This window comes from Prinia subflava, chromosome 3, assembly GCF_021018805.1.
Source record: "Prinia subflava isolate CZ2003 ecotype Zambia chromosome 3, Cam_Psub_1.2, whole genome shotgun sequence".
Classification (NCBI taxonomy): Eukaryota; Metazoa; Chordata; class Aves; order Passeriformes; family Cisticolidae; genus Prinia; species Prinia subflava.
Window position 1 is genome coordinate 74,389,173 of NC_086249.1, and position 14,823 is coordinate 74,403,995.

The following is a 14,823-nucleotide window of genomic DNA, read 5'->3' on the forward strand; positions in this document are numbered from 1 at the left end:
AGGCTCCAGGGTGCTTGGTGGTAGAGGAGTTGTTAAGGTAGCTTGAGTGCAATGCAGACAGCCTGGCTCTCTGCAGCCGTTTCTGGTCTTTCTAGGGAAAGTAAACTCAGTACAAGCAAGTCTCTAAACAGCTTTCTTCTGTGTTTTGAGTACAGTATTGAAGTAATTTGGTTTATTTTTTTTTGGCAGGACATTATATTATGAATTATTGGAGGGTGTAGTTCTGTGTTTTTCTGTCTGAAATAATTGAATGTGTTTTTATCTTATTTTTAGGATGGCCAAGATTCTACGCGAAGGAATAGGACGAAGCAGGAAAGCGCTTGGCTCTTCAGGCTGTGGTATAGCTTTGATCACAAGTATCCTTTTGAAAACACAGCTTAGTTTCAAGGCATGAAATATTCACTTTCTCCCTTTCCATGTACCCATGTGTAGCCTTAAGCATTTGATCTTTCTCCTGTTTGACTCTCTCAAGTATCTGACAGGCTCAAGGCACAGAACTGAAGCTTGAACTCACTGGCTCAGCAGTCAGACCCTTCCTTTCCCTAGTGCAGGCTGTGTGACACTTGCTGGAGGACAGAAACCAGTCAGAGATGAAGTACCTTCCTAAACAATAATACAGACAATTAACTGTTTCAGATCCCCTGATTTGTTCTGTTAATCTGTTCTTATTTTCAATTATGCTCGTAGCACAAACTAGGTTTCCAGTTCATTGTCCATGTCTAAGCCTCGACTCATTGCTCTGCAGAGCCATCTGCTTTTGTGATGAAGTCCCAAAATCTGTGGTTGATTTCTAAAGAGGAAGTTCTGGAACTAAAGATCTACATGAGATCCAGTTTATCCCCTTAGGTATATCCAGAAGGTACTATGGATGTTAAAGCAGAGTGTCTCTGAATGTATGTAGTACTGTACAACCTTTCTGAAACTACTATTATTATACAATTTAGATAACCTTATGATTCTGATCAACTTTTGTGTAGCTGTCCTGTATTTCATGCTTGTGGGTTTGGGTTTTTTCTAATCTACTTAACTTAATCAGTATGCTATTAATTATGGCACATTAAGTATGTCACAGCTGCTCCTCCTCAACAGCTTACAGTCACTTAGCAGAAAATGACAAAGATAATCTTGTGGCCATGGCAAGTCACACCTAGAAACCCAAAAAAATTTCAGTACTGAACTCCTAGTAATTAGGAGCAGCTAAATATACACAATGACCAGTGATAGGGCCCTAATGTTCTCTCAGCTTGCATTGTGAGTCTGTTTACTGGGGTCTTGGCCTTTGATTGATGAGAGATTGCTGGGCTGGTTGGAACACAGTAGTTTCCTTCCATGCTTTGTCCATGAGGCTTTCACACCCAGGCAAACCCAGCTAACACGTTGAAAATGTTTGGATCCTAATAGCATCTTTGGGGTAAAATCTGTTTGTGACCAATGTTTTCAGATGCAGTAGTACTGACTCAAAACATAGAAGGGAGTGTATGTGTTATTTTAAATATTCATAAATGTTCATAATTCCTGTTAAAAAGTTAACTCTTTGAATTCTAGTGACTGGCCTTGAAGTGTCTCATGGTCAATTTTTATTATTAAAAAAAAAGAGACTTTGGTGTTAAAAGCATGAAAGGATCTGGCTGTGGCTGAGTGCTTTTTTTTTGTCATTTTAAGAAGGAAGCAGAGCTGTCCTTTTCCCCTGCCTTTACAAAAGGGATGTGCCTGATGAAAGGAGTAGTTGGCAATGCTGACTTCCCTCAGCTGATGCTTGCAGAGAACAGTCCCTCCCTAGCAGCTGCAGCAAAGGCAGGGGAGTGCCTGGAGAAAATTACAGCCTAACTACCTGTTTCACAGAAACTTAAAGGATCCTGACAGCTCATTCCTTTCACTTCCCCAGTGGTGACTAGCAATATTTAAGAAAAATTTCTCTGAGGTTTGTGCCAAGGAAACTGACACTGAGAGGCAGAACTGCCTTACTGTGTGTAGAGGTAAAAGTCTGCTCCTTCTGTTGGAAGAAGGCATTCAGATGAGCATTGGCTGGGTGGGCTTAAATTGTACAGATGGGATGATCTTTAGATTTGCCACCTCTATACCCATGGCTACATTTTTATTTTTGCTGAGAGTTAAGAGAGTTTAACTTGAAAAAGATGCAAGTAAGTGATGGAAAAGTGTGCTCCAAAGCTCAGTGTGGCCTGCAGAGCTCTGTATGCGTGGTTAAGTGGGAAATTCATTCCTGTGGAATGCAGAGTTCACTTAATGTTGTGGGCTGTTCCCTGGGTTCACCCACAACTGTTAAACATGGAGAAAACTGCAAGTTTGATGAAGTAGCAGATGTCTTTAACTGAGCTTGTTTTTGTCAGGGCAGCATGGAGCCTGGGTGAGTGCAAGAGCAAAGAGCTTGCTTCTTTCCAGGAATGGGTGTAACCACACTTTCAGCGAAGGAGGAAAGGAGGAAACATAACTCTGCTCAAGTAAACAGCTATGCCAGGCTCTGCTAAAGGAAAGGGATAGCTCTCTGCCAAAACAGCCCACTTTTAACCCCCTCTTTGCCCTGAGCATCTTAAGGGTTGGGAAGGAAACTGTTATATTTACAAATTGACTTGATTCTCTCTGTGCTTAGAGGCCTAAGAAAGTGACTAGAATGCCTGCAACTTTTATATTTGTATTTAAAATAAAATTGCTTGATTCATGTGCTAGTCAACATCAACATCCTGCTCTTTAACAGAGACACGTATTTTGACTCTTGGGTATTTTTTCAGGCTTATCATTAGTGTGGAGTACTCACATGACAAGTGTGGATTTACCTGGGCACCCACTTGTAAACCAGGGGTAAAGACACTTTCCTTTCCCATGCCCATGTTCCCTGAGTGTCATCTAGGTAGCACTGCTTTCCTTCAACACTGGTACATGGTTCTTGCATACAGTTTTCCCTTTGCCTGTCTGAGGCTCCGTGTGGTAAACATCCGTGCACTGCAGAAATGTCTGTGAGCATTACCTGGGTAGTATCTGTGGTTGCACCTCCGTGGCTCAGTAACCAGCAGATCAAGATTGCTTTGAGGGTGTTGAATGAACAGAATTTCTGTATTTCCCTATATTGAGCCACACAGGAACATCACCTTGCTACTTATAGCTTGCAACCTTGACACCGGGCTCCCATCTTCAGAGCAGAAATAGCCTTGGACATTTCCACACTAAAGCACCTTTGCTTTCTTCTTTCTAGCTGAGAGCACAGAAGCTGGAAACATTGCAACTGTTTGAAACTTTTAAGAAGAAAGTTAGCTAGTGGTCCTTGCAGAAGATTAGCGAGTGAAGAAACTGCCCTTGAAACAAGCAAGGGGAAAATGTTGGGAGGGTGTTTTATTTACAATTATTGCATATCACAGTTCAAAGGCAGAACAACATTTATGTACAATTGTCTCTTTATTTTCAATAGTGGTTTTTGAGCACTGGTGTGTTTTCCTTAACTACTTAAGTTATTTAAAGCCAATTCTCACTCACAGTGGCCCTCCGTTGACCACAACGCTGCCCAGCTGGTGTGGCCTGATAGCCCGCTGTCTGACAAGTCCCCAGGTCTATGATGTAAGTAGAACAATTCAATACCTCTTGGTTTCATTTTTTAATTTGTTTAACTTCAGCAAATCGCTGTTTTTTCTTTTTAGGTAATGTCCTGGTTTCAGCTGGTCTGATAGATATACTGCAAGAAAGTGCTGATTTTCCTAGGCAGAAAAGATTTAAGATATCCCTGAGGCAAAAGCTTCTGTTGTTTGAGATCAGAAACAACTTTATTGTTCAAATACCACATTAGAAAAATAACATTTAAGGATATGGGGAAATTACATGCCTAGTCAATAACCCAGTTCAGTGAATCACTTCAAAATATTCAGTCCCTTCTCAAGACTTCTGGACAAGATTCTTTGCATGCTACTGCTAAACTTCAAGGTCTCCTTAGAGATGTCATTGACACACTTACCCAGTTGGAAAGAAACTGGTAGTCCTTCCCTTCATTGTTTTCACTGTAGAATTTGAGATCAGATTTCAGAAACTATTAATCAGTTACTTATCTCAGTCTAGCAGGTCACTACACTGTCTTTAGAGCCATGTCTTGCAATAATTAATGCTCTATTTTATTATTCTTGCAGGATCCTGATACTTGTCATTCTTATCTGTACAGTTCTTCTGAAATCTACAACTTTTCATGAGCTGCTTGTAAATAAAACCATAGCACTATGTAGGACATCTCAAATTTGCAGGTTCTCTGGGATATTATATATCTCTATGCTCAAGCAGTCCTTTCCTAGAGAGATATGAATTCTAATTGCAGCTTTGAAACCTTTCCCTACATTTCTTTCTGGGTATCATTAGCATCTTACTTGTACCTGATAGAAAAATTTCAAAGGACTTTGAGATACCTGTTGCCCATTTGGAACTATGGTAATGCAAGAAATTGGCTTAGTTCCCATCTTTGCAAGGGCACTGGAGGTCTTAAAATATGTCTAGATTGGAAGGCATCCATCAGACCAATTAGCCCACTTGTGCATTACCTGTGTGTCTGTCTGTGTATGATCTTATGAGAGTAATTGTCCAGCAACTGAGGGTCTAACCAAAATGAACATGCAAGCTTTGACTCTCATTTTCTCTTTTAGCTGGATCTTATTTTTTTTCTTTTCTTTTCTTTTTATTTTTTCCTCATTACTCATCATTGTTGGCTACTACCAGATGTGGAAACTTACTATTTAATGGATTGGCTCAGTGGTACACACAGGACATTAACTTCATTAAAAATGCTGGATTGTATACTTCATTAAGGTGTATAATGTGGAACTTTCCTATTGTATTCTCTTTCCTGTTCCTATTTCTTGGCAGTGCTGCATTTATCTTAGGAAAGAATATAATTTTCAAGTTTTATTTCAAGCTTTTTTTCAAGATTTTTGAACCCTGCAGTTGCTTTGTGTCTTTTTTTTTTTTGGTTTTGCTTTGTTTCTTTACATGCCTGACTTTGCTACAGCAGTTTGCTATGACATTTCATTACTGGTTAATAAGCTGTGGAGTCTTTTTGCCTTTCTATTAAATGCAGGTGAAGCAGCAGAGACAGTTGTGTCTTTGTGGGGAAAGAAACTGCTTGGAATAGTGCTTTTGTGAGGTATTTCCATGAAAATTAAATGGTACACCTATGAGAATTAAAAACTGAAGATTTTCAGTTAAACAAGGAAAAAAAAAGTCTGTAAATACTTAATCAAGTATAACATAGCTGTAAAATATGTTTCCCAAACAAGCATTCAATCCTGGATCTCAGTCCAGGTGCATGTCTGAGTTATGATATCTATATAGAGAAGAAAGCAATAAGTATGTGACTATGCTGACTGTATATTTGTAGATTGTCTTTAGCTTTTGTTGTTCCAGGGGTTATTTTCTTCTCTGACTTTATCACAACCTTACTTAGAATTAACTCTCACTTCCACAAGTGGGAGTAGGTCGTTTTAATTAAATGCCAAAGGGGAGTTGGAAAGTCTGAAAGTCAAATAATCCTACAATGCAGCCCACCCACAGCTGATTCCTCAGCATGAGATCGTGTCCTCTAAGCCTCAGTTTGCATGGAGTGTGTGTAGGGCTCTGAGTCAGCCACAGGGGTGAGGTGCAGTGGATTTTTTCCAGAGATGATGTTAATGTTCCTTGCTGACATTCACCCACTGCTTTGGGCTGTGCCACTAGGCTGTTTCCAACCCAGACAGACAAGTTGGAATTTAAAGCATGAAAAGCTGCTGCAGTTAGCAGTCAAATTTTGAAAACTATAATTTTAATCACTATTTTTCTCTTCTGGTGTTATCTTCAGTGCATGACCAGTTGGCAGGGCTTTCTAGCTTATCCCAAACTGATGTTGGTCAGTTATTTTGCTTTTCCTTTTGAAATGTCCTTTGAAACTTTTAGTAATTTTCTGTTCTATCAGTCATTTATTCCAACTGGAAGAAGCACTCCTGAGGGTACTTTTTGTTTGTTTGTTTGTTTTGAGGCTCTTCCACACTAAAAAAAAGTATATTTCTTGCACATACACAGTATGAAAACTTGGTTGAAGTGAAGAAACTTGATTTGCAATCTTTGGAGGAGATAACTCTCAAAATGGGTAAGAAAATTGTTCAGCCAGGCTTCCCCCTTCCCCCTCCTTATTGGCTCTAGCTTCATAGCAAAAATTACTTCGTTTCCTTGGTGAATTTAAATTCAGCTGAGAAAGAGAAACTAAACAGGGAATCAGGTTTAAGTTGGAATGTATTTTGCATGCATGGTACTTATGCTTTCATTTTGGAGCCACAAGATAAGTAACTTCTGAAGCAAGTTTTGTTATCTGTGGTGCCTGTGCTGTGTTCAGAACCAGCATTTGTGACGACTGCCAGCACTTTGCGCGTGCATTGTACTTTGCTTGTGCCTTTTTTTACATTGTCTTAGGAGGCAATAAAGAATGGCTTTGTAAGCAGTAACTCATTTTTATAACAAGAAACATCTCCAGCATGCATTCTTAGGAGCATGAACAGCTCTTAGCACAAAGAGGATAGTCTGCAGGGAGGTCTCTCAAGGTTATGATCAGCACATCAAAGCAGAATTCAGTCTTTTGCAGAGTTTTGGATTCAGGTCTTTAGCCATTCTGGTGTGTCAGTTTAAGTAGTGTTGCTCAGACCTGTGTTTTCTGAGTGAATTGAAGCTTTTGCTACAGAACCATAGGGGACTGCAGAGGCCTGTTTAGGGTTATTCTTGGGAGTATTTCAAGTCTCTGTGAATTTATTTGGATAAATTTCCTGTCTTTCTTGAAAGAATTGTTCATGCTGCATGAAGCACGATAGGTTTACTCACCAATCCTCTTTGCAAACACAGTAAATCTGTAGAGTACGTGAGATTTTTCGTGGGTGTTCTCTGAGGAAATATATGAAATAAAGAGCATGCTGCTTGCAGTACTATTTGGAATGGAAACAAATAAGTGGTCCTTGGCTTGTAGGAGGCAATGTTTGTTCACTACCTTGAGAGAAAGCTCAGTGTTTTCTCTGGAACTCTACGTGTTTAGGTACATGGAAGTGTAGCCTGGGACAAACCAAAGACAGTCAGGACTTGCTGTATAGTGTAAAGCCTGTGACCCTCTCTTTCAGTATCATGCTTCCAGGAGCTCCTCAGCCTTTTGGGGAGCTCAAGTGTAGTGTGTTCTTAGCAGTTTCTTATCTGAGAGGTGGCTGCAAGGGTTCCCTGTTCAATAGCACTGTGGAGACAGGAGGTGTTTTGGGAGCTTGCTGCAGCCACTTCACACATGCCCCTGGTACAGCAGTACCTCCTGTTAGCTCTGCCTTCCCCTCCTTGGTGCTTCTCCAAGGGCAAACACTGTGAAGGGGAACATGTGATAGACCTTCACAGCTTCTTTGACCTTTTGAAAACATTATCAGTCAACAGTCACAAACTGTCTGCTTCTTGCTCCTTTTTCTGATTTTCATCCTTATTTGAATGCCTTTTCTTCAAAACAGTATATATCCAGATAGCAGATTTTCTTAAACTGATTGTTTTGTGACCCTTTTTAATCATTTTTCTCCTGTACCTCAGACATTTTTTTGCAACTAAAAAATTGCAAAGGCTGTTTCTGCTGATTATAGCTGAACCCTTTAATTTCTGCCTTTTTTTTCTGTTTAAGATGGTGCCAGTAGTTCAGTTTTTCCTTTGCAATCAAAAAAAATCAAGTGTCCTAACCTGTATTTGCTCTTTGAGATAGGCGCTCTCTATCAGACTAACCCTGTCACAAAAAAGCAATGGCAAATTTGGATGCCATGAAGGTTCTAATAATTAACATTCCTTCGAAGTAGGGCTTGTCTTGCACCCAACACTGAACTACACCATTTCTTTTGTGGATTTTGGCAAACTCCTGACACCTCCTCTAGTCCTCATTAGTTATATATTCTGTATCATCTAGAGGCTTCTGCTGCTTTATTTTGTCGGACTGTCTTTCTGACATAATGACGGGAAGCTTTCCCAGGAAGTTTTATTTAGCCAGGAGCTGCATTTTTCATCATGGACAGGTTAATCAGCTTTTTCAATCTCCAGTGCCCTGAACTCCTGTTCTGCAGCAGAGCAGAGCTTTCTGTTCACGTTGATTGCAGATGTCGCATCTCACACGGCCTGTGCCCCCCTTCCCTTGCCGCAGTGCAAGAAAATAATGGATTTGGAGAACACGGCCTGATCCGTGTCCAGCCTGCTGAAGGAACAGCAATACACATTTCAGCTCCTGCTATGCACTACACAGCCATCCATGTGGGGAAATAATTGCTTTCAGTTGCAAGAAAGCAAGTTCATAGTACAGATTAGCATTTTCTTCAAACGTGAAGAAAGCCCATTTCTGACCAGTTCAGCTATTTTGCCTTTTACCATGTTAAACAGGAGTGGAACACACAATACAGTTGCTTGTTGTTGTATTGTGCTGTGACAGAGAAATTAAGTGCTGTATTACATTTTAGCAATTTCTATTCTCTGACTATATATTTTACCCTATCTCTGCCAAAATAAATTCACAGGGTTTTGTGATCCACTTCCTGATGATTGAGATTGATGATTTTGAGAAGAAATCACATCAGTAGTAGTTACAAAACCATGAAGCAAGCACTTTATTGTATCCGTCCTTTATGGTTCAGGAGCATTCTGAAGAACTAGGTCAACTAATTCTTTATTTAGTAACAGGTGAAAGTAAGGAGATCGTTCGAAAGACTATTGTTACTTCTTGATGTATAACAAAAAAGTGTTGAGTAATCCTTGAATGTAGAGATTTTGGGCTTTCTGAGTTCTTATCGACTTGCATGAAGAGTTTATTAATGAATTTGAATAATTAGTAACATATGCAACTTTGTATCGGGGTGGCTCAACTGTGCTTGATCTCCTCTACTGCCCTCTAAATTGTCGTGCAAAACCCAATATGTACCACTCATCTCTTGTACTTCTGGTGTACTTCCAGTGCTACTAAATCCCTGGTTGCCTGTTCCATAACCTAGTTCTTGGCTTCAGCTCCCTCTCGTCTCTCCCCAGTAGCAGTAGTTATACAGGGAACAGTAAGCTGATTTGCAAACACTGGGTTCAAGGTTATTTTTAACATTTCTTAAGGTGGAACCTTATCTCTTCTGTATCAACATGTAGGTAAATTCTTCAGTTATGTTTTGGCAAAGAAAGATGCTGTGCACTGTATATTTTCCTCTTTTTTTTTTTTTTTCAGAATCAGGAACAGCTTCGAGAAGAGGATTCTGATTTTATTCTGAATGATGGTGACCTTACCGTGACATATGGTGATACAACAATAACTGCAAATGGTTCTTCTGGCCCCCACACAGCTACCACTAACCTTGACAGCAGGAGAACAAAAAGTAGTTCAGAGGAAGCACTGGAACGTGATTTGGGAGCACCAGATCATGAAGTTACAAGCAGGGGTACCCGGCTAGTATTTCCTCTGGAATACAATGCATGATTACTGACTCAGTAAAAATAACTCTTGCTCTGTGAATGGATGAAGGAAGACTGCAGGCCACTGTGTCACTTGAGGTGGGGGTGTTCATTTAAACGAGTTAACACGCATAAGTGGTTTTACTAGGGGCTGAAGATGTCACCTATTTTTTACTCAAGATGCTGACAGTGGGGTTTTCTATATGTCTGAAAATAGACAAATGAGAGAACTGGTTATTCTCCTCTTTCCAACTGCTTATCAAATCCAAGTATAACTAGCATGCTGCAATTGTCTTGTTCAGCTGCAGCAACTCTCTCTGAAGAGAGATACATGAAAATGTTGTCATGGAACTGAGCTTGTCTTGGCTTAGCTTGAGAATGTGAAAGGACAACCATAAACTTGATAATTAAGAGACAAAAATGATTGTGTGTATATCTGAATGTGGAGAGATCCATTGTTAACTTCTCTCGTGAGGCTGAGGAAACTCAAGTGAAATGGGATAGTAAATATTAGGGTTACAGATGTGTGAATGAAAGACTGGGGAATCTGTTACTGCAAAATGTACTTAATCTCTTTCAGGGAAAAAAAGGGAAAATAAGATTTCTTTGCTGGCCAGCTGTTTAAATAGGAAGGCAATGAGAGCTACTTGTCCCTTTGGCTTTGGGCATCTTGACTATTACTCTTAGCCTAACTTCTAGTGCCTCAAAAGAAACACATCCAGCTTCCTGTGGTCTAAGATGTACCTGAAGCTGACATGAGCCTGGAGCCAGGCTCTGTTTGGGTAGCAGTCATGAAGCAAAACTTTCTTTCATATGAAGATAGCTGGAAACTTGGGCTGGGGAAAACAGCAGATAGGAGGAGGAGAGCAAAAAAGAGAGGCAGTATTGAACTTGTGTGGAACCAGGAGGTTTCATATTGCTTAGAAGAATCCATGGACTCTGCTTACAGTTCTTGTGTGTGATAAACAGCGAACATCTAATTAAACAGACAAACAAATACTACTGTTTTTACCATTTGTGACTATCCTAAAAGAAAGCTGTTTACCCTTGTTCTCTTTCGCAGAGTAGATGTGAAACTTCAGTGGGGCATTGCACAACAGAATATAAGCTACAGAAGTGATGAACTGTAGTATCATCTTAAATGTGAAAAGGGAAAAATCTCTGACTAGTATTTAGCCCACTTACATGTAGGCTAGCTTTAACTTATTGCTAAATGCTTTTTAATTTCCAGATGAGGAGATAATCATTGTCTTTACCAGTAGCTGAAAATGTATGCTTTGAAGAGCCTTTCAGCTATTTAAAGCATGCTTAAATGTGATTTCATTCTCATGTCTCAGAAGATTTATTTTTTTAAAGAGTTTGTGGCCCACTAATGTGATGTAATATCAGTTTGTCCAAAAAGTGTGTTTTTCTGCCATTTCAGTTGTTTTTCTCATAAAATTGTGTGTGAGTAAATATCCACTCTGTTTTTCCTTAACTATTAAACTTATTGGGCTAACCTCAGTGTATGATCTTCCTGCTGCAGAGAAACTTTGCAGTTGTGTTGTCCAGTCTGCTTTCTTTCAAATGTGTTCTCTAATGAGTGATCTACCTCCCTGTCCATCCCCCCAACATGAATTTATAAAGGGTACTGATCTGTAATGACTGTCTCACATTATTAAGAAAAGAGACTAGGAAACCAGGAGTCTTTTTGTGGGAAAATTGTAAGACTAATATAGCATCACAGAATATCCCCATTTGGAAGGGACACACAAGGATCATCAAAGTTCAACTCCTGGCCCTGCACAGCACCATCCCCAAGGGTCACACTGTGTGCCTGAGAGCATTGTCCAAATGTTTCTCGAGCTCTCTCAGCCTGGTGCTGTGACCAATGCCCTGGGCAGCCTGTTCCAGTGCCCAACCACTCTCAGAGTAAGGAACATTTTCCTAATATCCAACCTAAACCTTCCCTGCCACAGCTTCAGGCCATTCCCTGGGCCCTGTCACTGGCCACCACAGAGAAGAGATCTGTGCCTGCCCCTCCTCTTCCCCTCGTGAGGAAGTTGTAGACTGCAATGAGGGAGCTTTGTTCTTAAATGGTGCAGAGTTACAAACCCTGATGAAGATCACTGAGCAGAACAACTCCTTTTCAGGTCCGCATGTGTTTTGCAAAAAAAAAGCCAATTCCCTTCCCTTCCCTGGGAGCACAGGCAGTTTATCAGTTAAAGCTGAGGAGCCATGAGCAGATCCTGTGACTGCCAAGAGCACTGGACAAGGGCCCCAACACTGGAATTCCCAGACTGGAATTTTCAGGGTGCTTTCCATGAGAGGTGTTCCAAGTGCTGCTGACGCTGGCTCCAGGAGCAGCTCTGATGCTCTATCTCCAGTTATCAGAAAGGAGGAACGCTCTGACAAGTGTGTTTACACTCTGTGTTACATGTCTACTATGCAATGTAAACTGGCTTTTCTGATAAGCCTGAACAAGGGTGAAGTATCACATACTTGGTCCTGTACCAAGTCTAGCCCTATTCCAAGGATGCATGTTTTCTGGCCTATGAAAAGACAAAAAAAAAATCTATTTACTCTTGCAATGAAGGAATTGCCTTTGGGGAAAGGACTGCGGAATTTTAACTGGAGGAAAGAAAAAAAATTCCTTTTTTGGCTGCACTTCCGAAGAGCTGATCTGAAGCAAGTAAATAGCAAAGGTTAAAATGATGTCTCTTATTAATGAAATGATGGCTACTATGTTTTACTCCTTGGAGGAGGGAAAGCTCTCACAATAGGATTTCTAGCAACTGTAACAGAATTGTGAGCTTCTCATGCCACTTAGGAGGCCAGATTCTGTCTTTATAGCAAGATTGATATGGTCCTTCAAGTATAATATCAATTTAACTCCAGTTGCAGTATCTCTTTATAGAATATTGGTCAGAAGAATGTCTTTTAGTCTTATTCTGGACAGTAAAACTGTAAGAACTAATATGCCTCACATGCCTTTCAAAGAAAGGTTCAGTGTTTCCCTTAACTCTGAAGCAGCTCCCTGGAATAACATGCTTGACCTCAGCCTTGGCAGACATGGTGTCTGTTTCTGCACAAGTGTGGGAATGGAATTTGGATACTCTCAAACCTAAACTTCATATGCTTTTCTTTAACATTCTGGGGGGGAAAACCAGAGAAGTTACAGATGCATCAGCAGGGAGTATTCCTCTCCAAAATTACTGAACTCATGACCCACTGAAACTTTAGAAGAAAGGGAAGACAACCCATGACTAGGAGACACAGAACATCCAGGAGAAAAGCAGCCAGTAAATACCCTGGACTGGCTATGAACAATCTTGGTCATAACCAGACTTGCAGACATTAGGACAAAGCTGCTGAATCGGTTGAACACATTATTCAGGCAAAATCATGTAGATTAACAAATTCAAATATCCCTATATGGGAAAACACTCTTTGTAAGAAGCAGCCCATGCAAACCTTATTTTCAATGCAAGTTCTTGCTTCCCAAGGTTTAGGGGAGAGCTTAATATGGTGCAGTGAAAAACCACAGATACTTCTTGATCTGGAATTTTTGGGAGTGCCATTCTGAAAAATAAGTTCCAGTAGAAATAAGCCTGCAAAGTGAAAGAGGAGGCAAGTGTGGAGGAAACAGTAAATTACAAAGCCAGGAAATGGTTTAAACAGGCAGCTCTACTGTGGGAACAGCACCATAAACAATTGCTATTCTTAATCTTGCAATCCTAAATGCTGAGAAGTTATGTTGGCTTCTGCATACCTTATCTAAAACAAGGGCAGCGGGATAATGCAAAAGTAATAAAACCACCCTATCCTAATTGTTCACAAAATCAAAGGCTTTTACAGGGCAGCACTGACTTGCTTCTACTCCAGAGCAAGGAAAGTAACTTTGAACCTTTTTTTTTAAAGCAAACGCAGATCATTACTGTTTTCTTAATTCTAAAATGCCTATAGGAATCTTGAGAGCAATTCTATGGCAACATTTGTGTGGTAAATATGGAAGTGCCTTATGAAACATGCACACATACAAACAGGATGCAAATGCTTATCTAATATTTGAATCTGTGTTGCAGACTCAAATGACACTTCATATCTTCATTTGATACTTACAATTTATAGAAGTTTTGGTTATGGAAATTCAAGTTATGACAAAGCAATTCATGCTAGAATCAGTTCAGATTTTCCAGTAACAAAATTATCTATCTAGTTTGGCTGCTTTATTCACTCTTCCTCTGGTACTGTCCTGGTAATAATCTATTTTGCACTGCCCCATATGGACTTAACATCCAAAATGCCAGTGGGTTTGAAGATTTATCTAGGGACTGAATGTTAACTGGATGACAGCTCATTATAATTTATACTGGAATAAAAGAATTTATTAATCACCTGCACTGTCTCTATCAGAGGACTTGCTGGTGCAGAAAGATATCTGCAGGGAGGGAGAGAAACCCCGGCTTAGTGAACACCTGCTAAGCTGTCATGGCTAAAGCCAGTGCTCCCCTCAGGTTCTTGTGCAGTAGTACAGAGCCAGAAAGGATTTCTATTGGTGCATGCAAGGGAGCAGCAATCTTTGTCCTAGGAAAATGAAAAAGATTTGGGTTAGTTCTAGCTTTTATTAACATAATAATTTTAATTTAATTTTCTGAAGCCCTATTTCCTGGAGTTTTTTAACCTTTTGGAGCTTGAAAATGTCTCATATAAACCTATTAGATACAGATTTTAAAAAGGGAGAGAGGGAGGCAGGATAGTCAAATTTCACTTTGGTGCCTGAGTACAATTTCAAAGCTATGCTACACTGCTAACTTATGCAAATTTGATTAATTAAATGGCAATAATTTGAAATGCTGCAATTAAAGGTCTCTTTCCTGCTTCTAATTGAAAAAAAAATCCTCCAGATTTGCATTCCCTCAGAGAAAGTGAATGCCCAACTTAAAAGGTTTTTGCTGCAATGTTAAAATACTTAACTTTAGGCTATGAGAAATGAATTGGATTTATTTTTTAACTAGTCAAATCTCGGAAGCTGTTATTACTGAGGCAGGGAGAAGTAGGTCATGCAGTTTGTGTTTTAATATATTTATGACTTTTGTTTCCAGACTTTAGTTTAATCAGGGAGGTTATCCTCCACTGCCTGATTTTGAATTTCAGTCCTAAATTGCTTGGCTTGAATGTCTTGATGTTGACACAGATTAATACCAGAAAGCAGAACAGCAGAAGGCATTCTTCTGGATCGCATCAGCCGATTAGTAATAGCTGTTGTGAAATAACAACTCCCAGCACACGGGGTCACTTGAGGTAAGTTTGTCTGATTTGAGTTTGAGATATCAGAAGAAAGAGAGGTAAAATCACACGACCCATAGCTGGGTCTGGTGGACCAAAGAGAATGTAAGGCATCTAAGG

The 14,823-nt window shown here is 40.0% G+C and overlaps 1 protein-coding gene across 2 annotated transcripts in view; it reads left to right on the forward strand.

The window, feature by feature from the left end:
• The window catches only part of SLC9A7 (solute carrier family 9 member A7), a 69,290-nt gene extending 58,357 nt beyond the window's left edge, over nt 1–10,933 (forward strand). For both annotated transcript variants that reach the window (XM_063392498.1, XM_063392499.1), the window contains 3 exons: nt 274–356; nt 3,462–3,567; nt 9,212–10,933. In XM_063392498.1, coding sequence (XP_063248568.1) covers nt 274–356; nt 3,462–3,567; nt 9,212–9,460 — 438 coding nt within the window. In that variant the 3' untranslated portion in view covers nt 9,461–10,933. The remainder of the gene's footprint in view (nt 1–273; nt 357–3,461; nt 3,568–9,211) is intronic.
• The last annotated feature ends 3,890 nt before the right edge of the window (nt 10,934–14,823 follow it).